Source organism: Camelus bactrianus, chromosome 16 (assembly GCF_048773025.1).
Source record: "Camelus bactrianus isolate YW-2024 breed Bactrian camel chromosome 16, ASM4877302v1, whole genome shotgun sequence".
In the NCBI taxonomy this organism is placed as follows: Eukaryota; Metazoa; Chordata; class Mammalia; order Artiodactyla; family Camelidae; genus Camelus; species Camelus bactrianus.
In genome coordinates, this window is record NC_133554.1 from 18,292,769 (window position 1) to 18,320,041 (window position 27,273).

At 35.8% G+C, this 27,273-nt stretch overlaps 1 protein-coding gene across 6 annotated transcripts in view; it reads right to left on the bottom strand.

The window, feature by feature from the left end:
• The window catches only part of STXBP4 (syntaxin binding protein 4), a 167,916-nt gene that overhangs the window by 111,181 nt on the left and 29,462 nt on the right, over positions 1-27,273 (bottom strand). For 5 of the 6 annotated variants that reach the window (XM_074342767.1, XM_074342766.1, XM_010951099.3 and 2 more), the window contains 3 exons: positions 21,845-21,939; positions 4,425-4,521; positions 2,346-2,437 (listed from right to left, as the gene is read on the bottom strand). In XM_074342767.1, coding sequence (XP_074198868.1) covers positions 2,346-2,437; positions 4,425-4,521; positions 21,845-21,939 — 284 coding nt within the window. The remainder of the gene's footprint in view (positions 1-2,345; positions 2,438-4,424; positions 4,522-21,844; positions 21,940-27,273) is intronic. The other variant, XM_045513798.2, reaches the window with a different exon arrangement.

A 27,273-nucleotide genomic window follows, 5' to 3' on the forward strand; every position in this document is an offset into this window, starting at 1 on the left:
CTAAAATTGTATGCATCTAATAATACAGCCTTATGATATGTAAAGCAAAAATTATCAGAACTAAGTAGGGGAAATTTTAGAACACCTTTCTCTCAGTAACTGGCAATGCAGTAAAAGATGAGCAAAAAAGGAGTATGGAAATAGAAAATTAAAAAAAATAGAAAAATTGAACCACGTGATTAATAACACTGGCCTACTGATATAGAGCAATGCACTCACTAAGTCCAGAATACACATGCTTTTTAAAAGATGGGAAACATGCCATAAAGTTGACTATATGCTGTGTGTATGGTCAAAGGATCAATACCGTATAGAATATGTGTCTAACCTCAGTGGAATTAAATTAGACATCAGTATCTGAAAGGAAACTATATAACTAGAAAATGTTTAAAATAGTTCAAAATAAGGGTCAAATAAGCAATCACCACGGAAACTATTTACATTCTGTTGATTGATAATTAAAATAAGACCTATAAAAACCTGCGGATGTGATTACTTTGTAAAAATTGTGTAGCACATCTGTAAAATAAAAAGTAGTATCATCAAAAATAAGGATTAAAAACCCAAGAAAAACCCACGTGAATGTTTAATAAGTTTTAATATCTTGATGAAAGGAAAATATTTTTGAGGAAGATGTACATTAACAAAATTATTCAAGAAAAGGATAAAAACTTGAACAGAATAACCTCAAATGACATTAAAATAAGTAGTAAGTGTCTCCTCTCCTGAAGATGTAGGCCCAAACAATTTGGCAAATGGAAACATTTTCAAACCTTAAAGGAACAAAGAAAGTTTCTATTATTTAAATTGTTCTAGAAATATTGGAACAATCCTTGAACAATATGGCAGTAAGGGACAGCAATCCTCCACAAAGTTGAAGATCCGAGTATGACTTTACGGTAGGCCCTCCATATCTGTGGTTTTGCATACAAGAATGCAGCAAACCTTGGATTGCACAGTACTGCAGTATTTACTATTGAAAAAATAATCCGTATATCAGTGGACATGTGCAGTTCAAACCCATGTTCTTCAAGGGTCAACTGTAAAACTTATTTATTAGATGAGATAATGCTAGCTTTTTTTAAATGGCTCAAATATCACGGAAATTAATTTCTTGCTCACTTTGGTAGCTCCTATTCAATAATATTCAGAAAAAAGTAAAAATTTGTGAAAGAGACAAAAGCATAATCAATTTCTAGTGTCTACCTATACAACCCAAGAGAAATAACTGGAATAAGGAATTTCAATAAAATGTATCATTTAAAATGACCATTCAAAAATTAGTAACTTTACTAATCATCAATTAGAAAATACAATTGTAAAAAAAATTCCCATTTCCAATAGTATCAAAAACTGTAGCAGATCTATTTCAACCTAACAAAAAATATTCAAAATGTATAGGAAGAAATTTTCTCTTTCCAAAACATCAACAAAGACCTAAATGAATGGAAAAATTAACCATGTTCACCTCTTCCAAACCATCCTCTAACTTCAATTCCAATTAAAAAAAGAAAGGCCCAATTGAATTTACCATGGCAAAATGATTCTAAAGGTCATGTAGATGATCAAAACCAAGAAATAAAAAAAAAAAAAAATTAAGGCCTTAACACCTAGAACTATAAAGCTAGAGTAATTAAAATAATAATGTACTAGAAGAGGGAAATGGATCAATGGGACAGAGTGGTTGTCTAGAAACAGATCTGTGTATCCAGATGAAATTTAGTAGATGATAAGTTTGTATTTCAAATTAGGGGCAAAAATGGAGAAGGACGGTTACCGAATAAATGATGGTGGAATAAGAGGACTTGGTTATCCATCTGGGGCCCAACTTCATGCACAGACAAAAATAAGTTATTTATATATAATACATTATGTTTAATATACATTGGGAAGACTGTCCTTAATAATATAACAATATCAAAAATCCATAGAGAAAAGGATGGAAAGATTTGACAATATAAATGAGTACGACAAACGAGTTATGAAGTTAATCGACTTCACACAATTCCATTTTACATAAAGCACAAAGAGGCAAAACCAATCCATCTTGTTAGAAGACAAAAGAGTAGTTAGTTACCTCGACTGGGGTCAGGGAGGAGGGCGAGCACTGGTAACTGGAAAGGCACACGGGGGTAACAGAGCATCAGGTTCCTAGTAATTTCTTTAATACGTTTCTTGATTTTAAATTAATCTGTATTTCATATATTTATCCAAGAAGCATGTCTTAGTTGCATAATTTATGTTTAAAAAGTAAAATATAAAAGAAAGCCTACCTGTATGACAACATAACATTCAAGATTTATGATTTAAACACAAAGAAGACAATTGCATAGGGCGTACTCTACCTGTGAATCTAATATGTTGGAAATTTCACGTGCGCCGACATTTACTTCATCCAACTGCAAGCAAAACAAGTTTCTGGCAACCTGGACAAAATCTAAAATGGAACACATTTCAGTAAGAACACAGCATTTAACTTCACTTAAGTAAATCGTACCTTTTTTCTATATGAATTTGAAGCTATATGTTCTAACTAATGCTTAAAATTTAAGTTGAATAAATTACCTTAAAATAGTACTAATTGAAATGACAGATACATTTAAATACATATAAGAAGTAAGAAATAAACTGGTCTTCACTCACTTTGCTTAACCTTGCTGAAGTTAATAAATCAGTCATGATAATAAAAGAGCAGATTCACATCACAGGCATAACTATCTCTCCAACTCTTTTATCATGAGTAGAACTTTTTTCTGAAACATATGACAATATTATGATTTGCGATTATGATCTAACTGAAAGAACTCAAGGCATAATAACAATAATAATAATAATAGTAATAATAATTGCAACAGCTAATGTTTCTGTTACAGCTTGTGTATGCCATGCACGGCACTTCACAATTCATCTTCAAAATTATCTGACGTAGGTCCTCTTATCCTCTCCATTTCACAGCAGTCTGGGGCTAAGATAAGTTAACTGTCTTCAAGTTCCCAAGACTACTTGGCAGATAAGCAGTGGAGCAGGATTCCACTTGAGATCTGACTCAAAGGCATGTTCTCTTGACTATTGTAGAGCACTGCCTGATGCCGTCCTAGCAAACTGTAAGCTTCTTCGGATATGGCGTGTGACCTGTTCATCTATCTTCAATTTTTTTTTAACATTTTAGCTATTATATTTTTAATTTCCAAGGATCCTTTTAATTGCTCCTATTTTACAATATCCTACTCTTAGCTTTGCTTATATTTTCTAAGATGCTAATTATGGTTTACCTGAAGTTCTCTTCTGCTCTTGCAATATTTCCTTTTTTTTCTTTTTTCTGAGTTCCTCTTTTTCTATTTGTCTGATACTTCTGGGCTCTATATTTTATGTTGGAGAATTTCTCCAACTATCTGGTGGCCTTTGGCTCTGAGTTCATATTTGAGAAGAAATCAGGTACTAAATCATTGATTAGAAATTTAGTGTGTATAACTTGCTTTGTTAACTAGTGGGTTTTACTACAGAGTAATCGGGAGCCAGCTATTTTGATCTTTTGTTCAGCTTCTTCAGAGAGCATCCTACAACTTCTTGCCTACAGAGTGTGAACATGATTGCAAATATCACTGAGCAATCTGGGTGTGTGTTGTGAGTGATAATTCACCGCACGTGCCCTCAAATTCCCTAGTTGCTGGCAACGACAGATATAGCGTTTAGGTACTTGTTTTCCTCTCCAAGGGTAAGGGAGTGGTAGTTGCTGGACTGCTTGAGAGGGGGCAGGGAACAGTATACATAATTGCTCCTTCCCAGATTTCCAGCGATTCTGGTTTAAATGCCCTGCCTACACACAGCCTTATGTACCCGATGCTTTCAATTCCTAAGCCTGTCCGGGAATCAGAGAAAGAAGGAAAAAACTATTAAATTTAGATTTATTTATGTTATCAGTTAATGGAAAAAACCACCCAAGTTCCCAATAGTCGAAAGGCTTTACAATATGTCAACTGAGTATGTCGACATTACGCTATCTTTAGTAATAATTACATAGTGAGAATGAGAATAAATACACAGCATCATAAAAATATTTATTATACCATATTGGCTGAAAAAAGGTTCGAATTTCACAGGAGCAGAACTGGGCTTCTACATTTGGTACTCTTTCTTTTGTTATTACTAAAGCAACGTTTATGTAATAAATTAAAAATAAAAAAGCATATGATAGAATGATGATATTTTAAAGTTGAAAGATTCTAAGAAAGTTCTCCTTTCTGCTGACCCAGTCGGGCCAGAAATTCTAGCTGAGTTTTTAGAGTACTGATTAAGGAACCTGAAATAGATGTGGCTTTATTTTTCCTTCCCTCCTAAAGAAGAGACACTCTTAATGAAAATGGGTGACAATAACTCTTTGACTAAGTTTCTATGATGATACAACATGAAGAAGCTAATATTACCTCCAAAAGACACGGTCCCCTTTGGGTCTGCTTGCACCTGCTGTCTCAGGGTTTGCTGCTGTTCCTTTGTGGGCTGAATGCCAAGATAATTTAGAGCCTGGAAGGAAAAGGACCTGTACTAAGCAATTTTTCAAATCTCCAAAGAACAAAACTTTTCACTACTTCTCTATTTTACAACCCAGTGAGGAGAATCAGTATCAGGAACAGCAACCATGCCCAAAGAAAGTCTGCTGACTATTTATGGATTAATTTTCTGTAAAATATTAGCTTCTTGATCTACCACCACCTCATTTATTTTTTCCTTCAAGGCTAGCACTTTGGCTGAAGCTGAATTGATAAGCATATACCTAAAACCAAAATTCAAGCTATTCCTTAGTTTAAAATATGAGACATGGCAGAAGAAAAATAGCAAGGAAATCCTACAAAATCCAATTTAACATTAATTTCTGTAAGCAGCACCCTAAAACATGGATATTTTGTCAGTATTTTGTATTTGAGACCAAAACTGAGGTTGACAGGAACTGGGTTAAGTACAAAATATTCTAATTATTGGTTTGTTTATGGGCAGGCTTAACAGAAATGGAAAACTCAAAAGCTTTCTCTGGAATCCACTTCTTTCTACTTCTCTTTCAGTACCTGTAGCTGATCAGAATTTCAGAGACTGCTACCTGTTATTTCAATGTCCATTCTCTTCTTGTTCTTTAGCAACAGAACCATAATTTTTAGCTAGAAGCATTGTCATCCACCTAAAAGATATTTCCCAGTCCCTTCTGCAGCTTGGTGAGGTCATAAGACTATGTATATAATAAGGTGAACTTGTAGGGAACTTCTGGGAAGCCTTTCAAAAGCAGATGTAGGTACCTCTTTTCCCTTTGTCTTTGAGCTTAATTAAAAGAAGAAAAAGAAAGATGAAAGAAGAAAGGAAAGAAAAGGATAGAAAAAAGAAAAGATGGCTGGAATTTAAGTAGTCATCTTGGTTCGTGAGCTACCTCAATAAATATAGTGGAAGAGAAACATAGTCAAAGCATGTAGAACCTTGGTCCCTGCCCTCAGTTACCTTCCTTCAGGCTTCTTCTTGGTGTGAGAGAAATACATTTCTAATGGAAACCACTGTTATTTTAGGTTCTCAGGTCACACAGAGCAAATTAGCCTTAACTGATGCATAGGACCTGACTAGATGCCCTATTATTGGATTCTGGCAAGAATATCAAAACTAAAATGTAGGTAAAGGTTAATATTGGTCATTGTCCTTTGCATATTTCTTCCTCCTTTGAAATCTGTCCCATTATCTATCATTTTATTTACCAAGTATTTATTTAGTGCTGACTATTTGTCAGGCGCTAAACTATGCAAAAGGATACACAAACAAGATATAAACGCTACCCTCAAAGAGCTATGGCATCTAGGGTGAGAATAACACGTAAATAACTGTAATTAGTGCAGTACGTAATTTAATACAAGTGTGTACAGGATATGTTATGGCAAAAACAAACTGGTCAATGTATAGGTGGCTGGGCACAGTGAGAGAGAGAGACCGGAGGAAGGGAAAAACATCAGGAAAGATGCCTTCAAAAGTGATTCTGGAGCTTACTCTAGCATCATCTGCCTACCCTGTCTACAAGTTATAAATACTTGCCTTGCATAACATGGAACAATGATTCTTGACTTTTGATATTCTTTTCCTTCCATCATAAAAAATATTCCAAATAGACCAACAGAAAACAGGAGAATAATACAGAGAACACCCATTTACTCACTATCATCAAATATATACTCAGTTTCATTTGCTATATGTATATATATATGTTTTTCTTTTTAAGAAATGAACATTACAGGCTTGGTTGAAAGCTTTCCCTGTTGTTCTTCAGCAGGAACCATTATCCTAAGGTTGGTGTGCCCTTCCTGTCCATGATTTGATGCCATTATTACATTTATCCCTTAATAATATGTACTCTCGTGCATTTAAGATTTTACATGAATAGTATAAAACAAGAGAATAAACTTACACATTATTTTTTTACCTCAGTGCTATGATTTCACAGTTGCTGAATATTGTTAACTGCATAACTAGTTCACTTATTTTAGCTTTAAATGGTGTCCAACTGTGTAAATGTATTATAACTTATTATCCATTCCCTAATTGATAGGCTTTTATAATTACTACAGTCTGTTTTTTATTCCAAGATATTATACATGTCTCCTTGTATAGATGTGTGAAAATTTCTCTACAGTACATCCCTAGAAGAGGAAACGTTGAGTCATAGGGTATATATATTGTTAACCTTATTAGATTATGTAAAATTGCTCTCCAAACTGGTCGTATCAATTTATGCACAGCACTAGTATATAAGCACTTCTATTTTTCTACTTTCTTAACAGCATTTTCTGTTTTCACACCTTCATTTTTGTCACAATATTAGATATGAAGTAGTATGTTTATTAATTTGAATTTTCCTAACTACAAGTGAGATTTAACTTCTTTTACACATTTATTATCAATGTCTCTGACTTACAAATTATTTAGCAATACGTTTTAAATTTTCAGACAGAAAGTTTTAGAAAGTATTTTTCTGTTAGTGATTCCTAATTTAGCGGCATTCTCCCAATTGTGAAAACTGAAAATGTCCCAGACATTGCCAGATGTCCCCTGAGGCAAAAAACCTGTATCCTTGCCCTTGAGAACCACTGCTCCAGAGACAAACACTGTTGATAGTTTGCTGTGTAATTTTCCCACTTTTTGCTATGAATATAATATACACATATATTAAAAAACTGTATTTTTGCAAAAATTAAATACACCATATACAGTGTTGCATGTTTTTTAAAAAAACATCAGTATATCACAGCTTTCTATTCTGTGCATTTTAGTTCTTTTGTATGCTTCTTAAAATTATTATAATAATAATTAAAGCTTAGCATTTAAGTATATTTACTTCCGACTTTCACTGTAACAAAACATTGCAAAAGTCCTTTCTGAACTTCTCCCCAAGCATTTTAATATTTCCAAGCATTTTATTACATATTTGAAATGTACTAAAAACATCCATATAACAAATATATAAGTTTTAAAGCAGGACAATAAAATGACACATCCATGAATCCATTTAAGAATTACAAAACCGCCAATACTGTTGAATTTATGTCACTTACTCCTGTCCTGCTACACTAGAGGTGACCACAACTAAGGAAATATGTCATTATTATTCCATGTTATTCATTTTAAAATGGTTTGTCACTATGTATCCCTAATAAGTTTTTTGTTTGTTTGGGGGTTTTTTGGCTGTTTTTTTAGCTTCATTAACATGTGACGGTCTTCTGAAACTTCTACCCTTCTACCCTAGGGGTCTTCTACCCTACAGGATGGCTTTATCATTCATCCATGTGGTTATATGGCACTGAAACATTAATACCTTCACTTTCACTAATGTAGTATTTGATTAGATTAATATGCCACAATTTATTTATCCATCCTCCTGTAGATGAACATTGGGGGTTTCTGTTTACCAGCAATGAACATTCTTGTACATACCTATTACAGCACATGGGTAAAAATTTCTTCAGGGTATACACCTGGGAACTGTATTGGTGGGTCTTTTTCTGATTTATTTCTAGGAGTTCTTCAGCTGTCTTGGATACCAGCATTGTATGTGTTATGTGTGTTACAAATATTTTCTTTCAGTTTTTGGTGTAACTTTTCACTTTCTTACATTCTCTTTTTAATGGAGATTCTTATAGACAGTTCCCAGTATGTTTTTTATACCATTAGTTCATATTTTTATAAATATATATGATGAATAGTTTTAAAAATATTTTTAGGTTTTGATTTTTGTATAAATGGTACCATTCTGTGTAGGTATGTGTGTGCATATATATATGTGTATGTGTGTGTGTATATTTCGATAGTGACTTTTTATTAGTAACAGATTTATTGAGATATAATGCACAAAAAGTTCACTGTTTCAGAGCACAGTTAAGTGGCTTTTAGTATATTCACAAAGTTGTACCTCAACCATCTAATTCCAGAAAATTTTCATCACCTGCAAAAGAAACCCCATCCTCATTAGCAGTCACAGGCTATTTCCCTATCCAGCCAGCCCGAGGCACACTTTCCCCCCAAACACATCAAAAACACATCTACATGTGCAACAATGCTCACGGAAAACTAGCTGGAAACTGGCAGGACTCCTGTACAACCAAAGCTGAAGGGAAGATACATTGTAACTGGGTAGGACACGAAGAAAAGTGATCTGGTTGAGACTTGTGTCCCTGGGAGGGGACTCAGAGGAAAGGGAGACTGCATGGGTGAACATTCGCCCCAAGAGTGAGCAGGTTGAGCCACAGCCTGGGAGTCCTAGTCCTGGGGTCCTACACATAGGAGATAAGCCTCCTCGGCTGCTTGGAGAGCTGCTGGGACAGACAGCAGGCTGGAAAAGCCTAGACTCCACTCAGGAGGAGTGAGCAGGTGCTGGCCTGCGCCCAGGTGGGGTGGAGAGAGGTCTGCCCTTGCAGCTGCACCCTCTTGCCACACTCCCCAGCCCAAGAAAAGAGATCGCCCCACCCCTACTCATTCCACATCAGTGTGGCACTGAATCTAGGGAAGCCAGGACCTGGGAAAAGACTTGACCTCAGGACACATAGGTGACCTAGGGGTGTGGGGTACAGCCTAGGTAGGGCAGTGGTAGCCACTGTTGGTGCTTACTCAAGAGCCACCCCAAAAGCAGCCCAGATTTCTGACAGCAGTGTGGCAACCATATTTCCTGCAATCAGCTTGCTGCGTGAGCCAGCCCAAGCTGAGCAAGTGCTCTAGCCCTACTCACTTCATGCCACAGTGCAGCACCAGATCTGGGGTGACCATGACCAGGGAAAATATGTGGTCATGGGCTGCACATGAGCAGAGCTGCAGACGCTGACACAGGCAGAGTTTCAGACCTCTCTAAGTGCACGAGCCCCACTTGCTTCAGCACTCCTCTCCTTTTAGGCAAAGGTCCCGGTGCAGGGAGAAGGAAAGACACAGATTTAGATGGAACAGAGATGGTTTGACCCCAACCTTCAAGGCTTCTGCTCCAGCAACTTGGGAGCAGATCCCACCCCTGAGAGGGTGGTGATAGCCACCAAGTAGAGAGGATATCCCCCCTCGCACTCTGCACATGCTCTAGGCTCCTCCATCACCAACCACACCCCCTACCAAGGTGACAGCTGCCAGCACACCCTAAGGAAAAACGTGACTGACATCCACATCAAATCCACTCTACCAATTTAAAAGTTATCTAAATTGGAAATGAAGACGTAAAACAGTCACTGTTAGCAGATAACATGATACTCTATATATACTCCTAAGGTCTCCACACAGAACTGTTAGAACTAATAAATGATATCAACAAGGTAGCAGGATACAAGATTAATATACAGAAATCTGTATATACTAATAATCAGAAAGAGAAAGTAAAAAGCAATCCTGTTTAAAATCACATCAAAAAGAATAAAATATCTAGGAATAAACTCAACCAAGGAGGTGAAAGATAAACCTTGAAATATAAAACACTGATGAAGGAAGTTGAAGTATAAAGATATTCCCTGTTCTTGGGTTGGGAGAATTAATATTGTTAAAATGGCCATACTACTCAAAGCAATTTATAGGTTTAATGCAATCCCTATCAAAATACCCAGGACATTTTTCAAGAACAAGAACAAATAATCCTAAAATTCATATGAAACCACAGAAGATCTTGAATTGCCAAAACAATCTTGAGAAAAAAAGAACAAAGCTGAAGGTATAAGCCTTCCAGACATCAGTCTATACTGCAAAGCCACAGTAATCAAAACAGTGTGGTACTGACACAAAAACAGGTACATACATCATTGATATAGAACAGACAGCTCAGACGTTAAGCCCATGCCCCCACAGTCAATTAATCTACAACAAAGGAAGCAAGAATATATAATGGAGAAAAGACTGACTCTTCAACAAGTGATGCTGTTAAAACTGGACAGCCACATGTAAAACAATGAGATTAACAGTCCCTCACACCATATAAACTCAAAATAGTTTAAAGACCTAAATATAAAAACAGAAACCATAAAACTCCTAGAAGAGAATACAGGCAGAACACTCTTTGACATAAATTGTAACAATATTTTTTTTGGCTCAGTTTCCTAAGGCAAAAGAAATAAAAACAAAAATAAATAAAAGCAATCTAATTAAACTTAAAAGCTTTTGTACAGCAAAGGAAACCATCAACAAAACAAAAAGATAACTTATGGAATGGGAGAAAATATTTGCAAATGATGTGACCAACAATCGTTTAATATTCAAAATATACAAACAGTTCATAAACTCAATATCAAAAAAAAAAAAACAAAAACAAAAACCCAACACAATCAAAAAATGAGCAGAACACCTGAATAGACTTTTCTCCAAAGAAGACAGACAGATGGTGAAGAGGCACATGAAAAGATGCTCAACAATTATAACTAGTAGAGAAATGCAAATCAAAACAATAAGATTATCACCTTACTCCTGTCAGATCACTATCATCAAAAAGTCTACAAATAAATGCTGGTAAGGATGAAGAGATAAAGGAACCCTTTTACACTGCTGCGGGAAGGTAAATTGATGCAGCCACTATGGAAAACAGTAAGGAGGTTCCTCAAAAAACTAAAAATAGAACTACCATATGATCCAGCAATTCCACTCCTGGGTATAAATCTGGAAAAAATGAAAACAATAATTCAAAAAGATACATGCACCCCAAAGTTCTTAGCAGCACTATTTATAGTAGCTATGACATGGAGGCAACCCAAGTGCCCATCAACAGATGGTTGGATTAACAAGATGTGTGTGTGTGTGTGGTGTGTATACAATGGAATACTATTCAGCCATAGAAAAGAATGAAATTCTGCCATTTGCAACAACATGGATATAGGCCTAGAGAATATGCTTAGTAAAATAAGTCAGATAAAGACAAATACTGTATGATATTTTTTATATGTGGAATCTTAAAAAAATAAAAAACAGTACAAATGGACGTATTTGAGAAACAGACTAACAGGTATAGACAACTGTATGGTTACCAAAGAGGAGAGGAAAGGTAGAGAGGGACAAATTACAGGTATAGAATTAATAGATACAAACTACTATGTATAAAATAGGTAAGTAACAAGGATTTACTATACAGTACAATGAACTACAGCCATTATCTTGTAGTAACCTATAATGGAGTACAAACTGCAAAAATAACTGAAATCACTATGCTGTACACCTGAATCTAATATAATACTGTAAGTCAACTATACTTCAAAAAGAAACTTGGAAGTAATTTATTTTTGATCAAAAGTAGGGACCAATAATTTCTTAAATAACTAATGTCATCATTAACCTTAAACAAAAATGCAAATTTGTTAATTGGACAAATAAATATCCTTAACTTTTTTCTGGTATCTAAATGATAAATCTAAAAATTTCACTTCTTTACATTTTTAGCCATATCCTTCCCAGCCTAAGACAAAGAACATCTCATTGACTATAATCAGACATTGCTCACTACAGCTTTCTTCAAATGTTACAAAAATGGCAAGAGGTAAAGCAAGTATCAGTAAAATGGCATCTATATCCCAAACCATCTTTCTCAGGTACAAAAATATAAATAGTGAGGAGGTGCAGTATTTCTTCATCTTCAAGCCACTAATAAATTATCTCCCTGTTTTCTGTGTTTACCATATCTACTTATAAGTTTAACATTGGAATCAAATGAGACACACAGCTAGTTTAGTGTTAGAAATTACTTTCCAGTATATCCTGATACAAGATTGTCTACCTAGACTACTAAAACATGGAGGATTGCATGAAGATAATGCCCCGCAAACATACATCTTGACAGGTAATTCCCTTCATCAAATTCTAACCTCTCTGTCTTTCTTAAACATTGTACTGTGTTGGCTAATGACTTAATAACCACACAGTCAGTCAACAACTTTTCCTTGAGAAATCTTTTCTATCATTAATTTCCTAAATACCATATGCAATACACTTATAGAAGATAGAATAAAAAGATTTAATTTTATTACATTTTAAATACCTGAACACATTGGCCTTATCTGTTACCAAATAGGCAATATGTTAAAAATGTAATGGATAATAAAGTTGAATCTGTCTACAAAGTAGCAACTAAAATAGAAGGATCTATTTCAAACTAAAGTGATATAGATATTATTACATTAATTAAGAGTACCTTAGGAAATATTTGAGTGGGTATTTGATTTGGATTTTAGAAAAAAAAATTTTTATTAAGTGAAATATAGGCACCAAGAATATTTGGAATAAAAGCAGGGAAGCTGAATTTACACAGAATATAACTTTCCTTTGCTGTAAAACAGTCATTTTATTTTTCAAAAATAAAAATAATCAATTTGCGATTTCCAGTCAAGATGGCAGAGTGATAGGACCATAAGTTTGCCTCTCCTCATGACTGCAACAAAACCACAAGTGAATGGTAAACAACCATCGAAAAAAGACAGGAACCTGGCAAGAAAGAGCTTCTGCAGTTGGAAACATAAAAAGGGAACCATAGCAGGATGGTAGGAGGGGTGTGCTCATGATATAATTGGGCCCCATACCCCCTGGGTGGGCGACCCACAGGCTAAAGATTTGTTAAGTTGCAGAGGCCCTCCCACAGGAGGGAGAGCTCTAAGCCCCACATCAGGCTCCCCAGCTCGCATACAGACATTGGGAAGAGAAGGAGACCCCAGGACATTGGGTTTTGAAGGCCACTGGGGCTGGGCTCTGGAAGTCTCATGGGACTGGGGGAAATGGAGACTCCATTCGCTTGAGAAGCGTACACAGAAACTCACGTGCACCAGGTCCAAGGGCAGAGGCAGTGATTTCATAGGAACCTGGGCCAGACTGGCCTGCTGGACTTGGAGGGTCTCCTGGTGACGTAGGGGAGAGCTGTAGCTCACCCTGGGGGCATAAAAGCTGGTGGCAGACATTCTGGGAGTGTTCACCTACATGAGCTTTCCTGGAGGCTGACATCTTGATTGGATCATTAGCACCAAGACCCAGCCCCACCCAACAGCCTGCAGGGAAGCCTCAGGCCAAACAACATACAGGGTGGGAACACAGCCACACCCATCAGCAGACTTCCTAAGCCACAAAGGCCTCTAGACACAGCCCTACCCACCCGGACCAGAGGTCCAGGACCAAGCTTCACCCAGCAGTGGGCAGGCACTGGCTCCTCCTGCCAGGAAACCTGCACAAGCCTCTAGTCCAGCCTCATTCACCAGGGGCAGAAACTAGAAATAAGAAAACAATAATCCCAAAGCCTGTGGAAGGAATCCACAAACACATAAAAGACAGACGATATGAGGCGGCAAAGGAATATCTCCCAGGCCAAGGCACAAGATAAAATCCCAGAAAAAGAAATAGGTGATGAGGAGATAGGTAATTTATCCGAGAAAGAGTTTGAAGTAACGATGGCCAAGATATTAAGGCCATCAGAGTGATGTTTTTAGCAAAGAGTTGGAAAATATAAAGAATCCCCAAACAGAGTTGAATAAAATCACTAAAATGAACAATACTCTAGGAGAAACCAAGAATAGACTAAATGAGGCAGAAAAACAGATCAGTGAGCTAGAAGACAGATTAGTGGAAATCACTACTTCAGAACAGAAAAAAGAATAAAAAGGAATGAGGATAGTTTAAGAGAACTCTGGGACAACATGAAGCACTCTAATATTCACATTATATGGGTCCCAGAAAGAGGAGAGAGAGAGAAAGGAGCTGAGAACAATTTTGGAGAGATAATAACCAAAAACTTCCCCAACTTGGGAAAGGAAACAGTCATCCAAGTCCTGGAAGCGCAGAGAGTAGCACACAGAATCAACTCGAAGAGGGACACACAAAGGCACATAGTCATCAAATTGACAACAATTAAGGATAAGGAGAAAATATTAAAATTAGCAAGAGAAAAGCAATAAATAACAAACAAGGGAACTCCCATAAGGTTATCAGCCGATTTCTCAGCAGAAGCTCTACAGGCACGAAGGGAGTGGCAGGATATATTTAAAGTGATGCAAGGGGGAAACTTACAACCAAGAATACTGTATCCAGCAAGGCTCTTGTTCAGACTTGATGGAGAAATCAAAAGCTTAACAGATAAACAAAAGTTAAAAGATTTCAGCACCACCAAACCAGCTTTACAACAAATGTTAAAGGGCCTTCTGTAGTCATCAAACCATATGAAAAGAGAACAAAAAGAAGAAAGAAAAAGAGAGAGACCTACAAAAGATTGCTTTGGCTGTCTGTGGTCTTTTGTGTTTCCTTATAAATTGTGAAATTGTTTGTTCTAGTTCTGTGAGGAACGTCACAAGTTTTTTTGTTTGTTTGTTTTTACATTTTGTAGTTTTATTGAGGTAAAAGTGATATTTGATAAACTGCTTATATTTAAAGTATAAAATTTGATGTTTTGACATATGTATACATATTTCAGTCAAGATAGTGAACATATCTATCGCTTTCCAAAATTTTCTTTTTTTTAAACATTTTTTTTGTTGATTTATAATCATTTTACAATGCTGTGTCAAATTCCAGTGTAGAGCACAATTTTTCAGTCATACATGAACATATATATATTCATTGTCACATTTTTTTCTCTGTGAGCTACCATAAGATCTTGTGTATATTTCCCTGTGCTATACAGTATAATCTTGTTTATCTATTCTACAATTTTGAAATCCCGTCTATCCCTTCCCACCCTCCATCCCAATGGCAACCATGAGTTTGTATTCTATGTCTATGAGTCTGTTTCTGTTTTGTATTTATGCTTTGTTTGTTTTTGTTTTGTTTTGGTTTTTCTTAGATTCCACATATGAGCGATCTCATATGGTATTTTTCTTTCTCTTTCTGGCTTAATTCACTTAGAATGACATTCTCCAGGAGCATCCATGTTGCTGCAAATGGCGTTATATTGTCGGTTTTTATGGCTGAGTAGTATTCCGTTGTATAAATATACCACTTCTTCTTTATCCAGTCATCCATTGATGGACATTTAAGCTGTCTCCATGTCTTGGCTATTGTAAATAGTGCTGCTATGAACACTGGGGTGCAGGTGTCATCCTAAGGTAGGGTTCCTTCTGGATATATGCCCAGGAGTGGGATTCCTGGGTCATACAATAAGTCTATTCCTAGTCTTTTGAGGAATCTCCATACTGTTTTCCACAGTGGCTGCATTTTGATGGGGTTGCATTGGATCTGTGTATTGCTTTGGGTAGTGTGGCCATTTTGATAGTGTTGATTCTTCCAATCCAAGAGCACAAGAAATCTTTCCATTTCTTTGTGTCATTTTCATTTTCAGAATATAGGTAACCTCCTTGGTTAAGTTTATTTCTAGGTATTTTGTTGTTTTTAATGTAATGGAAATGTCTCTGCCTGTTAGAATATTCTGGTTTTTGAAGTGAAAAAAAAAAAGTGAATGAAGGGCTGCAAATGGCAAAATATCCTTTTTTATGGGTGAGTTGTATTCCATTACATACACACACACACACACACACACACACACACACACACACACACACATTGCATCTCCATTATCTGTTCAACTATTGATGTGCACTTAGGATGCCTCCATATCTTGGCAGTTATAAATAATGTTGCTGTCAATAGCAGGGTGTATGTGTCTTTTTGAGGTAATTCTTATTTTGTGGTTGTCTTTATTCCTTTGATAACTATGTAAGTTTAAAAAGCTAAATCTCTAAATGTTCTTAGAAACAATGTAACAGTATATATATGTAAATTAAAAGATATATGTGCAGTAAAAATAAAAAATAGATCTATCAAGCCATGAAAGACATAGGAGAAACTCAAAAGACATATTACTAAATGAAAGAAGCCAGTTTGAAAAGGTTACAAACTGTACAATTCCAACCAAATGACATTCTGGAAAAGGCACAGCTGCAGAAACAATAAAAAGATTGTGGTTTCCAGGGGTTTGGCGAGAAGGAGGGAGGGAGGAATGAATAGATGGAGCACAAGCGGGTTTTAGGGCAATTAAATTATTTTGTATAATACTATAGTGGCTATACGTCATTATGCATTCATCAAAACCCATGGAATGTACTAGATCTAGAGTAAACCGTAATGTAAACTATGGGGAAAAAAAAAAAGAACTAATTCTTGAGTCAAACTGATGCTAAAGGATTTGGAAGGAAAGTAGAAACCATCAGTGGAGTCACTGAAGGAAAGGCCAGTGAGTTCATTAGAAAAATAGAAACCAACAAAAAAAAATTATAAAGATGGTAAAATGTATTGAACTGGAATCTATAACATGGAAGCATTTCAAAGAGGAAGAGAGACTGACTGTGTCAAATGAAGCCGATAAAGAAAAGTGTGGATTGAGAAATCTTTTTTTCTTGTGATAGGATTGTTCTAAAATGAGATTGTGAGGGAGACACAACTCTGCACATTTACACACACACAAACCAAAGAATTCTGTATTTAAATGAGTGAATTTGTGGCATGTAAATTATACCTCAAGAAATCTCTTTCAAAATGAAGGAGTATTTAGCACATACCTACCGAACAGAGCTGCTCCCAGGTATTCATCTCACAGGGTAAATGAAAACAGATATTTAGAAAAAAGATGCATACGTATATATGCAAAAATATTTATTCATAATAACCCACACTTGAACTAGCTCAAATGTCCATTATTAAGAGAATGGATTAGTATTTTGTGATATAATCTTACAAGGTCAAATTGTTTAGCCCTACAAACAGAATGAATAGCATATTCAAATAAAAACATGTACCTCTAAAAACATTACTTAGAGCAAAAGAGAAAGACATCAAAATATACGTTGTGGTTTTTTTCACTTTTATCAAGTTCAGCCACCATCAAACTGATGAATGCATGTTGTAAGAGTGTATTTCAACTGAAATGTGACAGAGGGTATTTATTCTGTGTTAATGGATGTGATTCAAACATATGGTTCATACACTGACTTTTCCAATACTGTCGTGGGTTAGGAATTTGAAAGATTTGTGAAATCATAAACTTTACATTGACACATTTCACTATATTTTTATTGTATACAGATATAAACACAAAAAGAAAGAGGTAAGAAAAAATAACCATTAGACAATAATGGGGAAAATGACATTTTGGTTACAACCCTCTCCTCTGACAACCCCCCTGACACTGACCAGATAACTGGCCAATCCAGGATATCAGTTGCTGGTTGGGTTCCAGGTGGAATGTTGGGGTGCTCCCTGGGGCTTGTTGTGGCTGGTGGATCCATGGTAACTGGGAAGAGCCCTGTCGTGGGTCAGTGCCATGAGGGGCTGCTGTCCTCTGTGGAGCTTAGCTTTGGGCTGATCCTTAGGAAGCTGAGTGCAGTCCTGGTTTTGCTGCTACCCAATGGCCTGTGTTCTCAGTCCATGTTCCAGAGTCTCCACTGGGAGGCAGTGTTGAGTCTGCCTGTCCTAACCATATTGCTGGGTGTTTTATTTACTTTCAGACTTATTCTGTCTGTTAGAAGTCAAGTTAATGGAAGCCATGAAAAGCAACTGGCAAAAACGGTGGCTGCACAGATCGAGGACAAATGCCACCTCATCGACAAGCTTTCTGTGGCTAAACAGGAGTATGGCAAGATGGAGACAACTTCAAAGAATGCCAGGCTAGAGGAGCCAGTAAGCATACCCAGCCTCGCTGACACTTACAGAAAGTTGATGACAGTTAACCTGAGTTCGAGGAAGGAAATCGATTTTCTTATCCAAGAACTGAAGAATGGGAGATCCCTGCAGTCTATCTAAGAAGAGATGGTGGAGATGCTAAAAGAGCTCAAGTTCCTGGAAGAGGTCATGAGAACCAGCACATCACAAGGGCTTTTACAAACCAGCCAAGGCACCAAGCACCAAGCCCTGATGGTCCCTTTCTCAGGAGTGGGCCCTCATATTAAGGCTGTACTGTTTCTTCTCCTCCACTCAGGCATCCAAAACGGCCAGGCTGCACTCACTCAGATCCCCACCTGGGCTGCACTGAGGCCAGTGGTTGGAGAGCAGTCCCCTTCTCTGGACCAAACTTTCTCCAACTTTATAAGTGAGTGCAGCAGTGAACTCCTGCGTGGTCAACATCTCTCATCTAAAATATACTGGAATTCCCAGAGCACACCACGAAGCATGGGACTTTTTTATATTCAGCAAATGTTTGGATTATCTCTTATTAGTTGTGAAAGAAATGCTGTAATTGAGATTGATCTTCTACTTAGTTTGAATCTATATTAAGCCTCATTTCTCAAGACAGTTTGGGTGACTATTATATATCAGCAATGTAAGTGAAGTGTATATATAGTTATTCTGTGTACAAATATTGCATTACAATTTAAGAATGTCTGCAGTTTGCCAATATAAACTTTTAGATGGCCATAACATTTATTTCTAGAGTTTAATTCTTCAGTCATAAGTTAAGTCAAACAGCCTTTTTTTACCTGAGTATGTATAGTTTAAAAAAAAATTGGTGAACTTTTCTTAAGATGAAGTTAAATTCTACTCTTATAAGAAAATTTTATCACTTAATTTTTATATTCTGCTATAACAATATCTATAATAAAAAATGAATTTGATAAATTAAAAAATAATCAATTTGCTTAGGATAAAAAGGAGGACCAAAAGCAGAATTCTGATTTAATGGGTAAGTAACACGTATTTCTCAGAATCAATGCAAATTTAGATGATTTTCACATCTCTAAGAGAATTAATCAGATTTTTTAAATATCACGTGCTAGGAAAATTTAAACTGAGTTGAAAAAAAAAAAAAAAAAGGCTACCAGGTAGTCATTAGCTGGATAATAACCTCCTCATCCAGAGGAAGAGTTGGTATTAAATCTTGGTAGTTCAGAAACAACTGTTACAGCTGTACCATTAAAAAATAATAATTATTCACTTTTAGATGTTAATAGTTATGTTTTTAAACCTCAAATATTCTATTTTTTGAAAATAGTAATATTAACTGATTGAAAAACTTGTCATTAGTCAGAACTTACATTTTAGCCACAAATGAAAAGAGTACAAGTTAGTAAAAGATAGTCAGGATTTTGAAAAATACAAAGGAGACATCTCAAGTATCTAATTAATCAGAAAATTTTATTGGGCACAAACCAGGTGTTTAAACAGTGGTAGGTACACATGGATTGTAAAGGCTTGTCCCACTGATAAAATACATAAAAGATGACAGGGTACTAGAAAGTGATGTTAATGCTACAGATGTGCAGAATATGGCAATACTGGCCTGAACTCTAAAAGTTGGCAAGGTGCTGAAGGATGGAGTTGGAATTGAGTCAGAATGTGAACAATGAATTAGATCCAAATTGGCATTGAAAAGGGTATTATTATAGGACTATGCAAAGGTCTGAATATGTGAATGGATGTAACGTATATTTATTCTAGTTATGCATTTTCACACTCTTCCTAAAATGTAAAAAATCATTATCTGACAGAAAAACTGTTACAAAAATTGACAGGAAAGTAGAGGCTGTGAACCTTCAGCACAATATCCATTTCTTATTAAAAAAAAAATGACTTCGCACATTTTTGCTGTGAGCTCCCAGGTAACCTGAGAGGAAAAGTTTTAAAATGCTTTTCTATTTGTAATTTTTCTTTATTAATCATCAAGTTTCTTTTATATGTAGAAATTCTCAATATATTACTCTTTCCAGGACAAATTTTTGGTAGATACTGAGCATAGTTCCCTGTGCTATATAGGAGAAATTTGTTTTTTATCTATTTTTATATACATAGTAGTTAATATTTGCAAATCTCAAACTCCCAAATTTATCCCTTCCCACTCCCTTTCCCTCTGGCAACCACATTGTTAACTATGTCTGTGAATCTGTTTCTGTTTTGTAGATGAGTTCATTAGTGTCTTCTTTTTTCTCTTTTTTAGATTCCACATATGAATAATATCATATGGTATTTTTCTTTCTCTTTCTGGCTTACTTCACTTAGAATGATCTCCAGGCCCATCCATGTTGCTGCAAATGGCATTATTTTATTCTTTTTTTACTGATAGTAGTATTCCATTGTATAAATATACCACTTCTTCTTTATCCAGTCATCTATCAATGGATCTGTTGCTTCCATGTATTGGCTATTACATACAGTCCTGCTACGAACATTGGGGTGCATGTATCTTTTCAAATTAGAGGTCCCTCTGAATATATGCCCAGGAGTGGGATTTCTGGATTATATGGTAAGTCTATTTTTTAGTCTTTTGAGGAATCTCCATACTGTTTTCCGTAATAGTTGTACCAAACTACATTCCTACCAACAGTGTAGGAGGGTTCCCTTTTCTCCACAGCCTCTCCAGCATTTATCATTGTGGACTTTTGAATGATGGCCATTCTGATTGGTGTGAGGTGACACCTCACTGTAGTTTTGATTTGCATTTCTCTGATAATTAGTGATACTGAGTATTTTTTCAGGTGCCTATTGGCCATTTGTATGTCTTCATTGGAGAATTGCTAGTTTAGATCTTCTGCCCATTTTTTGGATTGGGTTGTTTGTTTTTTTGTTATTAAGTTGTATGAGCTGTTTATATATTCTGGAAATCAAACCTCTATCAGTCACATCATTTGCAAATATTTTCTCCCAGTCTGTAGGTTGTTGTTTTTTTTTTTTTTTTTTTTTGCTTATGGTTTCCTTTACTGTGCAAAAGCTTGTAAGTTTAATTAGGTTCCATTTCTTTATCTTTGCTTTTATTTCCATTGCCTGAATAGACTGTCTTAGGAGAACACTGCTAAGATTTATGTCAGAGAATGTTTTGCCTATGTTTTCATCTAGGAGGTTTATAGTGTCTTGCCTTATATTTAAGTCTTTAAGCCATTTTGAGTTTATTTTTGTGTATGGTGTGAGGGACTGTTCTAACTTCAATGATTTACATGCTGCTATCCAGTTTTCCCAACACCACTTGCTAAAGAGACTGTCTTTTCTCCATTGTATATTCTTGCATCTTTTGTTGAAAATTAGTTTCCCTTTACTTTTTTTTAAAAAACTGAGTAATGTAATATTACTTCCTTGCACTTATTGCCATTATATACATGAAGTCTACTATCTTTTGTCATAGTTTATTCCATGTTTCTTTTGAGTCTACATTCTAAAACACATTTATCTCATTCCTACACAGAAAGGAACTGATTAATTTGAATGTCAATTTAGTTACAAAAGATTTTATTTCTATTTTGTATTAATGAACCACCATGAACTGTCCAACTTAAACATGAATTAAATAATTTAAACCCAAACTGCCATTCATTTAATTGCAAATAGATATCTTTCCAAGAAACTAATGGCTCTAGTCCTTTATCTTCTCAAAGAATGAAACACCTCCTTGCTCTTGTTGTATGGAAGGAAAATGAAAATTTAAAATATTTACCATTTCTAGTTTCTCTACCTTAAGTCGAACAGAGGGATTTAGGGAAATCTTCTTTCCCTGTGGTCCATAATTATCAGTCCAGGCAGGGGCAATATCTAAGAGACAACAGGGTGCACATTAATTAGAGATTTAATTGGAATAAAACTTTTCATTTGACAGGATGTCTTCTGGGCTCCTGCTGTTCAGAAATAATTCTGGCTAATCAGTTGGCAGTTTTCACTTCTGTTTTCATGATTTTTTTCATCTTTAAACCTAAAATCTATCATATAAACCAGCTTCACTTGAGCCCTAAAAGATGCGATATAAAAAGAGTGGACAATTGTGCATTAAGTCCTAATGAAATACTAATTTAGAAGACAAACATCCATTCCACTACTTACCTTGTCATGATAGTGCCTTACAAATTGTAAAGTGAAAAGTCTTTGTTTTCTTCCAAAATAAGTAAAATCATATTAGAAATTAAAAAGGTCATGATTTTTCTTTGGCAAAAAATGGTTTTGCTATGTGAGTTCTGGAGGTACTATGGAAAAGCTCATAAATGCAAACTGTTTCAAGTTTGTACATGAAGTATGATACAGACCCAAAACTTCTTGAACTAAAAATCCTATTTCTTCTTCTACAGAAGAGTTGTATTTCAAGTAGCAAAAATGGATTCTCAAGAATTGAGTTTCATACACCTCTCACCCATTCTCTAACATCTTCTTACTATACCCCGATTACCTAGATGAGCTTTGTCCGTGTTGCCTGAATAGACACCAGGTGTCACAAGGGACTAGAACATGAAACACTACTTGTTTTAATATGCCAAAATTTGTCCAATTCCTGTAATTCATGTCAATCCTTCTCTCTAAATTGCCACTCTCCTAAATACACTTTTAAATGATATTTTACTTAGTTCTACATAGAAACAAGAGGAAGAGAAAAAACTTTTTAAAATGTCACATTTTTATGCAGTGTTTTAATTTTTTTTTAATTTCTCAGAGCATCTGTCTCTAAGTACAAAATGATTTGCATTCTCTTTCTTAAGAACATAAGAAGTGCATATGAAAATAGTCTTCCTCTAAACCTTTAACACTTCCCTAACATTCTATGTAAAACCTTGAATATAGCTTATAGGTGTCAAGATCATAGGAAAAAAGTGGTTACTGACTTTTAGCTTTAAATGGAATTCAAACCTTGAGAAAAAGTGATTCTAGTATAACAGAATTATTACAGTTTTGGTGAAGGCAGCAAAGACTCCTTTGTTATTGTCATGCCTAATTGTTTGCCACAGGATAAAAATATACTACACATATATTTTTTTCCTCTTAAGAGAAATTTTGTGCCAAACGGACAGTGTGGCATCAAAGATCAGCATGAGTGAAGTGGTAGGAAGACCAAACAGCAGACAAGTCACACTTCACTTTTCACTTTTAAGATCTGGCTGTGTGAGGCTTGACAATGACTTTCAGCCTGGTGCCTGACCTACCGTTAAGGCACACTAACACCAGGTGGACCCAAGCTAACCTAATTATGGTTAATTTCAGACCAAGACTAACCCTGGGCGTGAATTACTCAATTCAAGTGTAAGTGTGCAGAAGGGTTGGACAGGAGGTGAAAGAGAGAGGGAGAGAAAGGGATACACACCAACGCATGCGTTCTCAGTTATGTTTTCCTACATCTAAGCATAAAAATTTGCTATATGCAACAGCGGAAATAACAGAAAATTAGCTCTTATTTGTGCTTACTTTTCAGCCAGGCAGTACACTTAAGTACTTCATGTATATAAGCTTATTAATCTTTACAATAACCACAGAGGCGTAGGTGCTATTATTTCCAGCCCAAGGATGAAGAGACCAAGGCACCAAAAGATAAAGAAACTAGCCCAAGATCATATAGCTAGTAGGTGACCATGTTAGGATTCTTATCTCTCGTGACCCCTGAAGCCTGTTTCTTGAATGTGTCAGTATCTTTTATCACCAGTTTTCTCATCCGTAAAGTAGGAAGAATAAAACAGACTACCCCATAGGAATTATAAGGGTAAAAAAAAAATCTTAGAAAACTAGTATGAAAACTATAAAGTACTGTTAATATTAACGCAGAGACAGAGATAAAAATTTGTTGTAAAATTATTCTAACCCTGCAATTCAACAATATGTAATCATGGCTTTAACGAAACCTCACTTTCTTCTAGCCAAACTTCCCCTAAACCTTCACCTTTGAGCCAAAACCTCAGGAGGATGTGGGCATAAATCCAGCGTGCTCTGGTAACTCAAGGTAGCATGCCCTGAAAAGCCCCTACCACGGACGGCTTTCCTCATTTGCGAGGGTCATCTCTCCATTCCAGCCTCAAACTCTTTATTTGCTCCTCTCTGGGCAAAGGAGACTTTCCAAAGCATGGCTTACTATTTCCTTGGCTCTTCTCTTCCTGTGCCTCTTTTCAGGGGCAGAGGAAAGGAAATGCTTTATCAGGGCAGGATCAGAAGTATTTGGTTAATACCATGAACCCTCTCCATGGATATTCTTCCTCATCACTAGTTTGCTTTCAGTTACGGAAGCCTGACTGCAGAAGAATTAGGGCTTGTGCTGTGGTAAAGTCATGATCGTATTTCTTCATGCAATAACTCTTTGCTGATTTCCTTAGGAATGCCTTTCTCAGGCTTCTAGCTCACTCACAAACGCACGCGTTACTCAGCTTACGGCAGTAGTAAATAACTCTGGGCTCTGAAATAAGAAATTTATATAATAGAATAGTTGCCAAAAACATACTCAAGTACAAGTGGATTTTAAATGTTCTGGACAGTTTTACACTTTGGAATGATTTTGAGATGGGAACAGGGGTAGATTTGCCTCATTAAGTTTATTTTTGTTGAGGTTGACATTAAAATTTGTTTATATTTTTTTAATAAATACTCCTTCAGCTGGCTGAAGGAGTCTAGATGTGATGGTTCAGGACCTAATTTGAGGACAGTCTATAGTTAAGTACTTCTATCAAACAAACCACAATGTATATAAGTTACCTAGATAAAATTCAGAGTTGACTTTCTTTTCCACCCAGAAACATCTAGCCCACTATATTTATGTGGAAGAAAATGGTACTGAGTCAATTCTATTTCTACTGTAGAAAAATCAAAATTCCACTTTAATTTCATTTTAATACCTACTTTATATATAGCTTACTCACTCAAATATATTTTTTACTAATTTATTTTTCTATTACAAAGTCTAGAAGTATTATAGTCACTGATGTAAATTACCTGTTTGTTCATTACTACGGGATCTCCTTGCTCTAATCAGATTTGCCTCCTAGGGTCACCTGACACGTAGCTTGTCCTTACTTCTTTGCTTTTGATCATGGTGATGTTTACCATTCCTTTCAAGATCTGGATGATGTCTGACATCTGCCAAGAAATTTTCCTCTATTGATTTCTGCGTATTTCATGACAAATCTTTTACTATGTACTAGCTTTGGGAGTAGGAAGGAGAAAGCAAAATTGAATTAAAGGACAGAAGCTTTCACTTCTGCTCTAAAAACCATGCCATGGAATATTATCTGAGCTATACTCTAATCTGCAGGTTCTGTAAGATTAATAATAATAACAGCAAAATGCACCGAGCATACACAATGCACCTGTTACAAAGTGCCTGGCATGCAAAATCTTGCACCAAACCCAAAAGGCAACTATTTCAAGGTAACATAGCTAATAAGTTGCAGCAAAGATCTGAACCTCTAAGTCTGCATTCAGAGCCTGGTGATTAACCACTCACTGTGCCTTCCCTGTACCACACTCAGGCCGCTTAACATTTCTTCTCTTAGTCCACTTTGTGTCTTTAACTGATTTGTGCAAATGTGTTATTCATCCATAAGACAGTATACTTCTTAGAGCACTAAAACTACCCATACCCTGCTTTAGTCAACAAGGAACACTGCAAACAGAAGAGTAGTTAGTTACTCAATAAAATAATCACACACACATGAACAAACACACACGTATATGTGTTTTCTGATCTGAATAATGAAGGTTTTTTTTAACCCCATATTTTATTTCAAAATATGCTGTTAAGTACCTCATGGAAAATATCCTAATTCCTTCATTTGAACTGACACACGTGACATACTCAGTAAATACTTAGTGAATAAACAAATGGCTAAAAGAGGCATTAAAGCTCAGTTACTTTAAAAATTAAAAACAAGCTACATAAATGCCTCCTCACCATTGTTTGCTTCTTTCATGTATTTTTTTTTCTCACATAGGTTCCTAGTTTAAAATAAAAACAATTTATCAAGAGAATAGACATCAATTATGTAAAGGAAATAATACTAATAAAGTCTCTAAGAGTCAACAAAACCCACTAAGTAAAAAGGCATATATTTATGGCTAAAGATTGCTCCTAACCCACTGGTAAATACCATTCCAAATCAGAGAAACTACTTGGATTCCATGATAAATTCCTGGTAAGTACAGAAGCTGTATGCTATGGTCTGAATGCTTCCGTCCACCCAAAATTCATATGGTGAAGTCCTAACCCTCAAAGGTCACGGTATTAGGAGTTGGGGGCCTTTGGGAGACGCTTAGACCATGATACTTAGACAAATGGGGTTCAAGTTCTTTTAAAAGAGACCCTACAGTGCTCCCTAATCCTTCCAGTACACGAGGACACAGTGGGAAGTCTGCAACCACAAGAAGGTTGTCACTCGGATCGTGCTGGCACCATGATCCTGGACTGCCAGCCTCCAGAAGTGGGAGAAAGAAATGTTTGTTGTTGGTAAGCTACTCAGTCTGTGGCATTTTGTTACAGTAGCCCAAACAGACTAAGACACTGTATGATTTATACTAACTCTTCCTTATTTTGCAGTTTTGATCTAGATAATGCTATTAAAAATCAAAATACATGAGTAAAAGCTTTGCTTTATAATTTAGATATATGTAATCAACTTTTCCTTTCTATAAGTATAGTTTTTTTTAATTGTTCTGTTTAACTTTTGGAGTTAATTTAAGGGGAGTAAATTTTTCTCGATATTTGAGAGTCAAAAAACACTTTACAGATTGATAAAAATCCTTTTCTTATGGGTAGCTTACGCAATTAATCCTTCATTGTTTTAAAAAGTTAGTAAATTATTTCATGGTAATTAAGGACCAATAATGTTGAATTCACAATACAGATATTCTTTCCAATTTATAGCTATATAATCTCTTCCAAGAAAAACAAAATATATTTCTTTTCTTAAACTACGCTGCCTTCTATAATTTCTCTGAAAGGTGCATTTAATATGCCTCACCAGAATTTCACTAAAAGGGCAAGGCAACCTAATCTTGATTTATAGAAGAGTTTTCATTATTTGGTCTCAACAGTTCATTGATTATTACAGCTTCATTGATACTGTTATGATAATGTGTCTTTTAAAATTTCAACCCTTTGTTCAGGAAAATTTCCAGTAAAAGTCATAA